Raw genomic sequence first — 15,278 nt, 5'->3', positions numbered from 1 at the left:
TGCCTGATCTTCCGGTGGAATGGGGTGCTACATCAGCTACGCTCCTTGCAGGACATTTGTGGGGTCCTGGGGCTTACGGCGGCGGAGGAGGAAGGGGCTACACCGTCGTGGAGGCCCTCGGAGAGACGGAGCCGACGGAGGTCGACGATCGGCGGCCAGCGCAGGGCGCCCTGATTCCCCTACCATCAGGGCGGACATGGCCGACGCTTTGAGGGCGGCGGCCAGGGACTCGGCCGGCTCCACCGGCGTGGCCTTGATGGCCTAACACTCACTCCGGGGGGAGATGCCTCTAGCTTCTTTAAATGCTGGGTATGGGGCGGGGGGGTCGGGGGGGAGCGGATGGAGGTGAGTGGCTGGACGTCCACTTCGCTTTTTTTCTACGGACTTGCCCGTTTTGGGGCTTGACTGGGACAATGGGGTGTTTGAGTTTGCGTTTGCCTAGTTGCCAGGGTTGTGTTTTGGGTGGGTGTAGGGGTTGTTCTGGGGTTGGGGAGGTTCCGTCCGATGTCGTCCATGCCCACGCTTGGTCTGTTTTGGCTTGTCCCGCGCAACTGCCCCGCGCGCCCCACCCGCTGATCCCCTGCCCATTGCACGGCGTTCCTGATCCCCGAGAGGAATGTCGGCCCTAAAGGTAGTGACCCTTAATGTTCAGGGTCTGAATAACCCTGTGAAGCGCAGAGCGATCTTATCTTTGCTGGAGGGGACGCAGGCGGACATTTGCCTCTTGCAGGAGACCCACTTATTGTCCCGGGATTGCCATAGGCTGTGCTCTGCTAAGTTCCCTACCCAGTTCTTCTCCTCGGCAGCGAACAAGACGGCGGGGGTAGCCATTCTTCTAGCGAGCTCCTTTAGGGGGGAGGTTTTGTATAAGTGTGCTGAACAGAAGGGGAGGCTTCTTGCGTATCGCATGCGCTTAGGAGGCATAGCGTTTACAGTCGGTTCCGTTTATAGCCCAAATGACCACCAAGAGCGTTTCCTGGACTCCGTGTTGGTGAATGTCACTGCTTCTCCCGACCGCCACGTCATTTTGGGGGGAGACCTTAATATTGTCTTTGATTCTGTGATGGACAGATCGGCGCAGCGCTCCCCGCAGACGGGGGAACTGTCCCAGGCTGTGAAGGCCCGGATTGCGGAAATGGACTTACACGACCTTTGGCGCACCATGCACCCCACTGATAGGGACTACTCTTACTTTTCACACGCACACCGAACCTACTCACGGCTGGACTATCTTCTGGTGAGTGGACTGATGCGCGCCGCCGCCACGGCGGCGGACATTGGGGTCCTGACCCTGTCTGACCATTCACCAGTCGCCGGCGTTTTCAAGTGGCCGGCGGCCTCCCCCTCTAGGGGGGTGTGGCGCCTTCGGGATACCCTTTTACACAAAAAGTCTGTAGTGAAGCGCATTGGGGAGGTCATACAGGATTACCTAACTCACAATAGCAACACCGACACTTCACAAGCGACACAGTGGGCGGCATTGAAGGCAGTCCTCCGGGGGGAATTTATTTCCATCTCCTCAGCCGAAAATAGGGAGCGGCAACGGAAAAGGAACGAGCTGACCGTTCAGGTCCGGGAGCTTGAGCAGGTCCACCGCCGCACGGGGGCGCCAAGGGTGTGGAGGCAGTTGAAGGCTGCGAGGAAGCTCCTGTCGGCACTGGATCTTGATAGGGCGGAGTATGCCGCCTTGCGCTTGAAACATGCCTTCTACACTGGGGGGGACAAATGTGGCAAGCTCCTAGCACACCGGCTCCGGGTCACACAGCAGCGTAGCGTCGTGAGGGAACTGGTGGGTACGGACGGGGTGGTCGTCTCCGGGGACGCAGAGGTAGCGGAATCTTTCCGCGGCTTCTACGAGGCGCTGTATGCTGAGGAGCCCTCCTCGCCGCGGGATGCCGAAGGCTATTTGGAGTCAGTGACCCTTCCGGTGCTGGATCCTGCTCAGGCGGACCACCTGGAGCGGGATATCCATGTTGAGGAAGTGATTTCCGCTATCGCGCGGCTGAAGCATGGTAAGGCCCCGGGCCCGGACGGGTACACGTCTCTGTTTTACAAGACTTTTTGCACGGCTGTGGCCCCTGTCCTTACTCGGCTATTTAATTCCTTCTCCGAACCGGGAGCCATCCCACCGGATAATTGCAGACCACCAAGTACCACCGGTGCCTTTTGACCTTGGTGAAAGATCATCCAAGTTCACTTTCCCATTCATACTACTGTTGTCAAAAGCACCTAACCAATCAAATCACCATGTAGTCATGTGCTACCCCATAATCACACAACCACTTGTTCTACTATGACTGATACCGTTGTTCTACTACAATCGATACATTTGATATCCAAAATCTCTGCCATCTACCATTTTGTATAATAGGATTGTAACCACTTACTTATCTGTGGGTAAACAATATGTCACTCTGTTGTGCAAACATTCGTAGTCATTGGGCGGTCTCATCCATTTATACAGTTCGAAAGTTTCTCGATATGGGAACACACATATAAACATTAATGTGCTTTCTAATTTTTATAATCGGGCTCTAGATATTTTCTCTTTTTACTTCTTTGCTGTTCCTGGTTGGATATTTATAACTTACTCATTAAAATCTCATAAGCAGGAATGGAGCTAGTTGTTGTGCGATGACCCCAGTTCTACCTTCGGGGTTCCATCGGTTATATCCTGTATATTCAGGCCTCTATTAATAATAAAATGTAATAACCGGTCCAGGCCTTGTGGTCACAGGTTTACCTAATTTTTCAAAGCTAAAGACTTGGCAAAAATACCTACCGCGTATAAAATCAATAAAATATCCCAGCGTTTTGTTATTTATATTGGCTGATGTCGGGAGATACTTTTCCTTTAGGAAATCTGTTCTTCACTGCGACTTCTTCAAATCTATTTCGTATTAGAGCATATTCAATTTTAGCTCTAAAATTTAAAAAAAAAAACGCCAATTTATAAAAAGTCCCGAATGCTAAAATTACATCAGTACTGTGGTTTATTACCAAATGCCACAATTTCTATTCAAATACTGAAGCCCATTCCGTTATTCTGAGTCATAATTCTACTCCTATTTGTGACTCGACGGTGTGGGGAGTGTTACAATGTACAAACTACTTAAATTATCATCCCCTTCTATTGAAATTACATCTAATAGTCATCTATAGATCTACCATTGATATTTAAAAATGCCTCATCTTCACCTGCTCAGTTATTGGGGTTGAAATAAAATACCCTCTTTTAGCTAGTTCCGGTATGTTCAACTTATGTATCTCTTTTTTATATTTTTCAAAACAGGGGGGGGGAGAATTATCACCGGACCCCCATATAGCATCCTGTTCTTACAGTCTCCTAGTTTTAAGCGATTCATATTTGAGACCCATCTAGTAGCCATACATATTACTTATCCTCTCCCGTTTGCATCCCCTAAGTGTAGTCCTCTCATATTCTCCCCACTTACCTATTTCAAACTGAAAACCGGCGGTCCCTCGATCCTTCCTGGTTTGTTCGTAAAAGTGTTACGTCCCTGTTCGGTTTGTGCGCTATATAGCCCCGCTCTTCCGTATCTCGACTCGACGAACCTGACGTATTTACGTCATTTTAAAACAGACCCAATGCCTTCATTGCAAGGTTAACAGCACTTGCGTGCCGTTCAATTGTTTACTAATTCTTAGCCGGCGGTTTTAAAAAAAATATATGCTCTCGGGAAAAGGAGGAAATTCCAACTTTATTGCGTCCTCAGTACCGTCAACAAAACTTTATCAAAATTTGTCTAACCTTCGCATCATTTTTCATTAAGAGTACGTATTTAGAAACGCTGGTCTACTCTCTACCGTTACCCTGAATGTTGCAATAGCAGACATAGAATGCAACTACCATTTAAAAGTAAAAATAACAAATATATAAAACAAAATAATTACCTTCTCTCTTCTTCAAAGGGAGGTTTTTTTATATATACTAAATCACAAATATTTAATAATAGTGGCAATGTTCAACAATGTTTTGGCAGGGATCCACCCACCACTAAATCACAATGTTGTCAATCTATACATAATACATATTAGGATTCTCATTTTAGTATACAGAAAAATGTTTAAGATATTATAGACATCCAGTCTTCACGTGAGTTAAGACCATTCTGCACAGTGTTTAGTTTGCAAATTAACTATTGTTCTCTTAGTTTCCTTTTTTTGTCCAGGTCTCCGCCCCTCATGTTGCTGGATATTTTCTCAAGTATATAAAACACCGCAACCTGTTACAGCCATGGTTAAGGCTTGAGAAATGCTCCGTCAGGGGTGCATTCTCTTTTCTTGTTCTCGATGCCGATTTGTGCTCTAATACCCTCAGTCTGAGTTCCCTGCTGGTCTCACCCAGGTAGCCTAGGCCACATGGGCAAATCAGCATGTAAACTAAGTTCCTGCTACGGCAATTATTGAGACTATTCCATCTAATCTCTTGACCATTAAACATAATACTTTTAGCGACCAGACAGGGTTCACAAATCGAGCATGTGCCACATTTGTGTTGCCAATTGCCTTGGTACCATATAGTGTGCCTTGGGCCTCCTTATTGTGGTTCCTGTATGTATGACTAAGCTATTTCAAATTTTTCTGTTCTTCCTAAATGCAAAGAGCGGCTTCTCTAGTTTCAAATCTTGACCATTATTGAGAACTTTCCAATTCTTACAAAGCATATTCTTGATTTGCTTGCTGCTCTCACAGAACTGGCTCACAAATACAATCTTTTCATTCGGGTGTGCTCTATTCTGCATTCTATTCTGATCTAACATATACTCGCAATCATAATATTTTGCTCGTTTGTAGGATTGATTAGTTGGTTTCCTAGGGTAGCCCCGATCTTTCAATTTCTGTTTTAAAATCTGAGTGATTATTAAAATCACACATGGAAGAACAATTTCTGCGTAATCGCAAAAATTGCCCAAAGGGAATATTATCCCTTTGGGCTTTTGGATGGAAGCTCCCATAGTGTAATAGGGTGTTCTTATCTGTGGGTTTACTGTAAAGTTCCACCTCTAGTTGACCATCCTTTTCCTTAATACAGATATCTAAGAAGTTGACCTTATCGTTACTGTATTCCGACGTAAATTTCAAATTGGGGTCCCCCAAGTTCAACCAACCAATAAAGTCCACAAGGTCCTCATGGTTGCCTTCCCAAATGAAAATGATGTCGTCAATGAAGCGGCACCACAAGCTCACGTTTTCAAAATATGGTGCCACTTCATTGAAGACATGCTTCTCCTCTAATTCGCCCACTTAGCGGCATGCCAGACTAGGAGCACACGTGGCTCCCATGCTGGACCCCTTTATTTGTTGAAATAAATCTTTCCTCAAACAGAAAAAGGTTATTTTTCAACACCATGGTAATGCAGTGTAGGATGAATTCCATGCTACCACCATGGAGATCTACTCTCTCTACCAAAATAGAACAAAAGCCCTACCTGAAGAAGGGACCAGCATTGCAAACAGATGTCTAAAGTCAGCACTAGTTGTTGCTGACACAGCAGCAAGACAGATGGTGACGGGAACAACTTTCATATGTCATGCATGGCTCAGGATATAGGGCTTCAAGAATAAAGTACACGCTAACATTGTTAACAGTCCATTTGACTGTGTACATTTATTTGGCAAATCAGCAGCCAACCAGCTGGAACAATTAAATAAAATCAATGATACTGAGAAATCGATGGGTGCCCTTTAGTTCAGGGGTCAGCCAAGAAAAGGAACACCCTCAGCTAGAAGACCTACAAGAAGAGGCAGTTTTCAGACAGGGACACAGCTGCAAAGATTTTAGAGCTCGAACCAGCCTCAACCTACATCACATCACATCAGTGGCAGTTTCAAATGCCACAAAGTCAGTCATTTCGTGATCGAACAAGGGGGAGAAGCCGTCAAGAGGGGTGGCAAGAGCATCAAAGTGACTCTTTAAAATTGGACTTCCAACCACACACATCACCAGTGGGGGGAGAATTGAAAACTTCTTCCAGGAGTGGAGGGAACTGTTATAAGACAGGTTGTGTGCTCAATGTAATACAACATGGTTAGAGTTGAAAAAACACCCATCAACACGTTATCTAAAACAAAAAGAACACACAAAGGAGGAGATAACATATCTCCAAAAGGAAATAAAAGAATTGCTACAAAAACAAGCAGCAGAAAGACTGCCCGCAAGAGAGAGAAAAATCAAGTGGTCTACTCAACATATTCTCTGGTTCCAAAACCAGACAAAACACTGCAACCCATACTAGACCTTCGTTTATTAAACAAATTCATAAGAAGACAAACATTCAAGAGGACCACCCTACAAGAAGTTATTCCTCAAACCAACAAGGTTTTTTTTTTTATAAAAATCATATGTCTAAAGGAGGCCTATATACACACCCACAATGAATCCAAAACGCAGAAAAAAATTCCAGGTTTTTGTGATAAACAAAACGCACTGCCAATTCAAAGTACATCCTTTGGAATAAAGCCACACAGAAAATACAAGAGGAGATAAGTCGGTGGAACAAGACAAATGTAGCAGGAACCTGGAGTTAAAAACTGTTTTCCTAGCCTTGAAAGCCTTTCAACAACAATTGTGGAGCAAATCAATACAAATACAAACAGGCAATACTACAACAATGTTTTATCTCACCAAACCGGGGAGAACAAAGTCCTTTCCGCTGTCAAAGATGGCACAACAGATATAGAGATGGGCGTTTCAAAGACAAATTACGTTAACAGTGATACATCTACCAGGAGTAGACAATGTGCGAGCAGACCAATTGATCAGACAAGCATCCATCTCACACGAGTGGGAACTGTATCAGACAGTATTGGAGAAAGTGTTCCAAAAGTGAGGACCTCCAAAATTAGACTTGTTTGCAACACCACAAAACTCAAAATTCCAGTGCTTTGCGTCCAGGCATCCATACCCACAGACTGTAGGGAATGCGCTGTCGATAAATTGTTCAGGAAGATTTTGTTACGCTTCCCCCTACCCCCCCCCCCCCCCCCCGATACAATTACTCTCTGGAGTGATAAACAATCAAACCAGTGCAGACAGTCACAGATGACACTCCTACTAAAAGTGGGCAAGACAGAGTTGGTACACAGTTCTGATAGAAATAGAAAGAATACTATTATTACAAGATCTACTCTCCATGGCAAGGGGAAGAGTTCTACCTCCAGAACCAAACCTATTGAACCTAGCAGCATGGCTTCTGAAGACATAGAATTTGGCCGTTTAGAACTGCCTGAATAATCAATGGCAATTCTCAGAGAAGGAAGGAAAGCAACAAGTAGAAGAAGTTCAACCTCGAAATGGGAAGACCTCACATATTGGTGCCAGAAACATAATCCGCTTCACTAAAGAACAGGAGAAACGACAGAAAATTTAATATTTAACTCATTTGTTAGAAGAAGGCTTAACTTATGCTTCCCTAAAGATGCATTTAACAGTAATAGTAGCTTACACAAGGGGGTGGGGCTACATAGGGAAAAGTCTGTTCACTGCTCCCATGATCAAAAGCTTTTACGAAGGGGCTAAAAGAGTAGCACCGCCTAGGAGTGCTCCAACACCTGCATGGAATCTCAATGTGATGCTCACATAGTTAATGAAGGGACCATTCAAATCAATCTAAAAGGCAAGTTAAAAATTCATCACATTAAAAGCAGCATTTGTAACCGCCATAATTTCACTATGCAGAGTAAGTGAATTACAAGAACTCATCATACAGGAACCTTATATCATAATACATAAAGACAATGCAGTCCTAAGAACTAACCCTTAATTCATTCCTAAGGTCATATCTCAGATTCATATAAACCAAACCGTTCAAATTCCAAGTTTTTTTCCAAGATCCAAAGACTCAAGCAGAAAAGGATTTCCACTGCAGCTCTCGTCCCTTCACGGCCCCTTCATCCTAACACGCAGGCAGGCACGCTATATCACATATAGTGCTACGGCCCTCTCTCTTCACTGCGGGCCCCCCTGCATATGGGCGACGAGGGAGGCACAAACAAAGTAACAGCTCCTTGTGGGTCCCGGTGCTGTATCAGGCAATGATACATTTCTGCATTTCTTGCAGTGCAGCACCAACAGAGTTTATCCTTATTCTTCACTATGGGCCCTCCAGGCATTCGAGGTCAAGGACTTTGGCACAGAGTCCGACAACCCTATCAGTGTGACGGTCTCGACGGACCACAATCTCTCACTCTGCTCCAAGGATCCATTCAACAAGATCCCCACTGGACCTCGCTCACTTCAAGAGATCTCCTTCACTTCCAAGGGCCCTCAGTGTTGTCCCTTTCCCTGCGTGGGAGACCGGCAAACTCAATATCCCCAGTGCTGGACACAACTGGCAGAGCTCGTGTTAAGCTTCTCCATGCTGCTGCACAGCTTCGGTTTGATGACTTGGGGGTTTCAAGCTCCCTTTATATAATCCATTTCCAGACACACTTGCGATTTAGCATCTCTGCATTTGAAATTCGTGTTCTGGTATTTGCGCACTTTGAGGTGCCTCTTTCTCCAGCAAGCAGCCTATAACAGCAGGACAGCCTCCAATCTTTATACCCCACACACAGGTAACTGGAGTGACTAGAGGTTCACATCTAAATGTCAGCCTCAGTGATGTGTTTCAAAAGGTTACCAACATTTCCCAGCCCTACTCTCTATGATTCTCTTATCCGCTCCATCTACCTCTTCACATGTGCCCAAGCCCTCTTTGACTAGTGACCTCTTTTCAGAATCAAAGAGCTCCTCTTGAAGTGCACACAAAGAGCCTGGTCCTTCCCTCGTCACATGTGTACCCCACCCAGCTCACAGGAATGCGGCAATCCACAAATCTGTCTAGGGGAAACCTCCTCCTCTCCCTGCTGTTCCAGTAAGGCCTGGGTCTCCTCAAATACCACCCAGTGCATTTGATGTATTGTGCCCTACACAGCGCTCACATATTCCTGTGCGCGCACACACATTCAGTTGTGCACAGTTTCCAAAGTACTGTAATTCTTCCCGGGCACGTGCACATCCTAGCGCATTCATGCAACATCACACACTGTCTCCTATGTGATGTACCATCCTGAAGGCACATGCACTCCTTAGCATGCACATGCAGCTGCTCACTCTATTTCTACTGCCCTGTACCATCTCTCAGGGGCACGTGCTTCCTCGCGCTGCACACAATCCAGTGTAGGCCAAGGATTGAGTTAAGTCCACAGCAGCAGAACTTTACCAGAGTGGGCCAGGAGGCACCCCACTGGTGACACAGGCACACAGACCTGTTCGTTCTACTATGTACAAACAAAACGGTATGCTGCCACCACCGTGCTTGTGCTACTTAACTCAAGGTGAAGGCAATAGCTTTTCACCTTCTGAGGGTAACGCTTTAGGCACCTGTCTCGGTCTAAGCAGACTGCAATCCATTACAGTCCGAGGTCGTAGCACATAAGCTTGATCCATATTTGCTCATGGTCAAAAATCATTACCAAGGATCCAGACCTCATTGCAGCTGGCACACTAAGGCAGGGCCACACTCCCGTCACCATGTGAGAGACTTTTCCGTCCTAGCAGAGGGGGAGTGATATTTCATAGGAGGTTTGGGTGAGGAGCAGTGGTATTTCAAGAGGTTTTAAGGAAAGGCTGTAGTATTCCACTGGAGGTTCCAGAAGTGGGTAGTGGTATTTCATATGAGGTTCTTAGGAAAGGCTGTGGTGTGTTTCATAGGCGGTTATAATAAGAGGCATTATTATTCCATAGAAGGTTCCAGAGAGGGGCAGTGGTATTTCATAGGAGATTCTAAGTATAGGCTGTGGTATTCCATTGGAGGTTCCAGAATTGGGTAGTGTTATTTAAAAGAAGGCTCTAAGGAGAGATAGGGATAGGGAAGTTCCAAAGAGGAGCAGTGAAAATGCATTGGGGGTTCTAAGGAGGGGCAGCGGTATTTCATAGGAGGTTTGGGTGAGGAGCAGTGGTATTTCAAGAGGTTTTAAGGAAAGGCTGTAGTATTCCATTGGAGGTTCCAGAAGTGGGTAGTGGTATTTCATAGGAGGTTCTTAGAAAAGGCTGTGGTGTGTTTCATAGGCGGTTATAATAAGAGGCATTATTATTCCATAGAAGGTTCCAGAGAGGGGCAGTGGTATTTCATAGGAGGTTCTAAGGAAAGGCTGTGGTATTCCATTGGAGGTTCCAGAATTGGGTAGTGTTATTTAAAAGAAGGCTCTAAGGAGAGATAGGCATAGGGAAGTTCCAAAGAGGAGCAGTGAAAATGCATTGGGGGTTCTAAGGAGGGGCAGCGGTATTCCATAGGTGGTTTTGGAGATGGGCGGTGGTATTGCATAGGCGGTTATAAGAGGCATTATTATGCCATAGAAGGTTCCAGAGAGGGGCAGTGGTACTTCATAGAAGGTTACAGAGAGGGGCAGTGGTATTTGATAGGAGGTTCCATTGAGGGCAGTGGACTTCAAGGATGCTCCAGAGAGGGGCAGTGGCCTTCAAGGAGGCTCCAGAGGGGGGCAATAGCTTCTCATAGGAGGTTCAAAGGTGAGTCAGTGGTGTTCCATAAAAGGTTCTAAGGAAAGGCTGTGGTGTTCAAAAGAATTTCCAAAGACGGGCTGTAGTATTTCATAGGAGGTTCAGTGGACAGGTAGTGGAATTCCATAGGAGGTTGCAAAGGGGAGCAGTGGTATTCTACAGCAGGGGCTGTAGTATTTAAAGGAGGCTCTAAGGAAAAGCAGTGGACTTCCATCGGAGATTAAACAGGGGGGCAATGGAATCCCATAGGAGGTTCCAAAGGGGCGTGGTGGTGTTCCATAGGTGGTCCCAACGGGGAGCAGTGGTATGCCATAGGAGGCTCCAAAAGGGCGCGGTGGTTTTCCATAGGAGGTTCCAAAGGGGCGCATTGGTATTCTACAGGACGATCTGGAGATGGGCATTAGTATTTCATAGGATGCTCTAACGAGAGGCTTTGTTTTTTATTAGGAAGGTTCAGCGAGATTCAGTGACATTATACATGGGGTTCCAGTGAAAGGCAGTGGTATCTCAAGGCAGGAAAATAATTAAAACACAAACGTAGGTGTAGGTGAAACTATATAAACAAAGTGCTACAGTCTGAAAAATTAATCAATGTCTATAAATGTATATTCTGTCAAAAGTACTGTGTGTGTGTGTGTGTGTGCGTGTGTGTGTGTGTGTAAACATACATGGTTACATGGGCTTTGATTAAGGTTATTTAATAACATCACAGTCAAGGAAGCACTCACTGCATGCTCCTACTCACAGATTCTCAAACCAACAAAATGGATACCTTAGCAGTTTGTGGCAAGTGGTGAGTTTGAGACTTCACTTCACCTTTTTCATTTTCTCACAGGATGACATTTCAGAAGATGACGTGGACGATTCCTTTCGGAATATGTTTGGACAGCTGGCTGGAGAGGTGGGTTGGTTGCTATTTCTTACACTTCAGATGAAGTTGGGGGTGGAGGAGGGAAGGTGCTTCTTATTGTCATACTCATGTTCTCAATGTTGGTACTTGCTTTTCGGTAGAGGCACAGCAATGATTTAGAAGAAGAGATTTCCATGCAAGTTAATGTCTGATGAGACAGTCCATAATGAAACCAACCGCCAGACCCATGGGAAAGATTTTTCATCTACCATATAAACAAGTCTCTTCCCCCCCCCCTCCCCACCCCGCACATCAGCTGTTTGAGGTAGTCTTAGGGCGACATAGGACGATTTGTGAGCAAACATTCCAAAATTGTCACACTGAGAAGTATTTCCAGCTACGTCTCCTATGGACACTGGAGAAAATCTCCTGACCGTGCATGTCTGGTGGAGCTTCGGGGTGACCATCCTACTGATATGTGTATTCAAGGCCTGGGCATAACATCCTAGCTTTGCATTTATAGGCTGCATCTAATAGAGCAGGGAGATAGTGTTGGAACATTGGATGCTTTTCTAGTGCCATCCTGGTTATTGGGCATAATGACTCACTTCTGCCATCACAGTCAGTGGGGATATTGACTCACGTCTGCCATCACAGTTATTGGGCATAATGACTCACTGCTGCCATCCAAAGTAGTGGGTATAATGACCCACTGCTGCCATCACAGTTAGTGGGTATATTGACTCTGCTGCCATCACAGTTAGTGGGCATAATGACTCTGCTGCCATCACAGTTATTGGGCATAATGACTCACTGCTGCCATCACAGTTAGTGGGTTTATTGACTCACTGCTGCCATCACAGTTAGTGGGTATATTGACTCTGCTGCCATCACAGTTAGTGGGCATAATGACTCTGCTGCCATCACAGTTATTGGGCATAATGACTCACTGCTGCCATCCAAAGTAGTGGGTATAATGACCCACTGCTGCCATCACAGTTAGTGGGTATATTGACTCTGCTGCCATCATAGTTAGTGTGCATAATGACTCTGCTGCCATCACAGTTAGTGGGTATATTGACTCTGCTGCCATCATAGTTAGTGTGCATAATGACTCTGCTGCCATCACAGTTAGTGGGTATATTGACTCTGCTGCCATCATAGTTAGTGTGCATAATGACTCTGCTGCCATCACAGTTAGTGGGTATATTGACTCTGCTGCCATCATAGTTAGTGTGCATAATGACTCTGCTGCCATCACAGTTAGTGGGTATATTGACACTGCTGCCATCACAGTTATTGGGTATATATCAACACTGCTGCCATCACAGTTATTGGGTATATATCAACACTGCTGCCATCACAGTTATTGGGTATATATCAACACTGCTGCCATCACAGTTATTGGGTATATATCAACACTGCTGCCATCACAGTTATTGGGTATATATCAACACTGCTGCCATCACAGTTATTGGGTATATATCAACACTGCTGCCATCACAGTTAGTGGGCATAATGACTTACTGCTGCCATCTCGCGTGGCCATTCGTGTGGCCTTCTGAGATCTGTAGTGCCAGTATTTACTTCAGTGAGTCGCCGTGTGTTCCGTAGCACAATTAATGCTGATTAACACCCCAGTGGGTTGAGGTACAGTCTCCTCACTCTGAGCAAATCTTGTGCGGATTTAGTACGGCTGGCCTCATCCGCTGAAGGAGCCCCGCTGTCAGAGAACAGCCCCGCAGAAACGCTAAATGGCGTGACTATGATTTGGGACTGGAGCTGTTAATGGGCGCACTGAGAGGATTGTTCAGAGTGAGGGGACTGTACCTCAAACCACTGGGGTGTTTATCAGCATTAATTGTGTTACGGAACGCACAGCGACTCACTGAAGTAAATACTGGCACTACAGATCCCAGAAGGCCATACGAGTGTCCACGCCCACTGAGGCAAGGATCAAAATATTATTCAGGTGCGCGAAAGATGGTGATGTTCGTAGCTGCAGTCCAGAAGCCCAGGAAGAAGTGCATGTAGCACAAAACGCTTCGGCTGGACTTTGGTTTTAACTTTTGTTGGCAAGTCTCCTTGAACTGCATGGTAGCATCCATTAAAGAAGTCAGCGATACTTACCTGTGTGGGCTCCTTCTTTTGAAGGCAACTCTTGTGTGGATTTATATTTAGATATATCATTTTTTCTCATCACAATGCAGTCCCCAAATAGGAGGTTAAACAATGCAATAACAAATAAACAAATAAATCCTTTGCAATCACGCATTACTTATATACATAGACCACAGGAAGGCAAGTATCACTTGAACTCTTTTTTTTTTTTTTTAATGAGTAGACTCATGAAAAACTGCAAAAGAGATTGTTAGCCTACAGGGTGCATTGGAAACCAATAGCATAGACAATGAAAGCAAATGTAACTCAAAAACTGACACCGTGCCTTTAAGGCAGCATTGACCCCTAGCTTCCCATCATGCCTCAGGAGTGACAGTTAGGTCAGTTGTTCTTTGCAGAGACCCAAAGGTCACAAAGATATAGCTTAACAGTAAAAACAGTCTCATTTGCCTGGGGAGGCGGGTGGGTTGTTTATGACTTTGATGAGGATCCCCTGGAAGAGAAGGATAAGTTACTTACCTGTAATCCTAGTTCTCTTCCAGGGGATCCTCATCAATAGTCATAAGCACTGAAAAGAAGAGCAAGCCCATCCTCCGACCTGCGGGCAAATGAGAAAGAATGACCCAACAAGAAACCAGAATTAATCAGTGTTGGAACAGATTCCTCAAGAAGGCCTGGCCCACTTGGGTGTCTGCTCTAGTATCTGAATCAATACAATAATGTCTTGTAAATGTATGTATAGATCTCCAAGTGGCTGCTTTACAGATCTCGGAAATCTGTACGTTGCTAAGGAAAGCAGTTGTAGCAGCTTTTCCTCTGTCCAAATAGAATTTTAAAACCCTTTTTAGGTCTAAGGAGTGGAGTGACCTCTCAGCTGGAGTAGATGGATTAGGAAAAAAGGTCGGTAGTGAAATGGTTTGGTTGACATGGAAATCTGACACCACCTTCGGAAGAAAGGAAGGCTGGGTTCTCTAAACAACTCTATTGAGATGGAACACTATGCATGGTTTTTTTTAGCAGAGAGCTTGTATCTCGCACACCCTGCGAGCTGAAGTAATCGCCACTAGGAAAGCTACCTTCCACGTAAGGTGTTGTAAAGTTGCTTTGTGAATAGGCTCAAATGGGGGACCCATTAATTTAGATAGAACTAAGTTCAGCTCCCAGGGAGGTGAAGGAGGTCGAACAGGAGGATAGACCTTCTTTAAGCCTTGCAAGAGGTCCTTTACTACCTGCAGGCTGAGAAGGAAGAACGCCTTTATGCCGTCATGGCAGCTAGGTTTACCTTAATAGCAGAGAATTTTAGGCCTGCCTTAGCTAAGTGAAGCAGGTAGGGCAATGCCACTTCCTCCTGCCCCTTGGTAGGATCACAATTGTTTTGCATACACCATAAATAAAAACTTTTCCATTTATAAGCATAGGAGTGCCTTGGAGAGGGTCTTTTAGCTTCTTTCAGGATGGTCATTCAGTCCTGTGGAGGACCTAAATGGCCATACTGGAGGACCTCGGGAGCCATGCTGCCAAGTTCAGTGATGGAAGGTTGGGGTGATGAATGCTCCCGTTCATCTTGGACAGCAGGTCCGGTCTGCACGGCAGTCTCCTGTGTGGACGTTATGACAGGTGCAGAAGGTCCGGGTACCACCACTGCCTCTGCCAGTCTGGAGCAATTAGAATTATCCTTGTTTCTGAGTGGGAGAGCTTGGTCATGACCTTCGGTATGAGTGGAAGGGGAGGAAAGGCATACACAAATGCCCCTGACCAGCTGATCAGACGGGCATTCCCTTT

General features: G+C 45.6%; 1 protein-coding gene across 1 annotated transcript in view; it reads left to right on the top strand.

Moving 5' to 3' along the window:
* LOC146816438 (calpain-1 catalytic subunit-like) overlaps positions 1–15,278 on the top strand; it is a 476,307-nt gene that overhangs the window by 373,789 nt on the left and 87,240 nt on the right. Inside the window, exon 18 of the mRNA XM_085610281.1 lies at positions 11,361–11,426. Coding sequence (XP_085466407.1) covers positions 11,361–11,426 — 66 coding nt within the window. The remainder of the gene's footprint in view (positions 1–11,360; positions 11,427–15,278) is intronic.

This window comes from Triturus cristatus, chromosome 6, assembly GCF_964204655.1.
Source record: "Triturus cristatus chromosome 6, aTriCri1.1, whole genome shotgun sequence".
NCBI classification, from domain to species: domain Eukaryota; kingdom Metazoa; phylum Chordata; class Amphibia; order Caudata; family Salamandridae; genus Triturus; species Triturus cristatus.
This window is presented reverse-complemented; position numbering and strand designations above follow the sequence as displayed.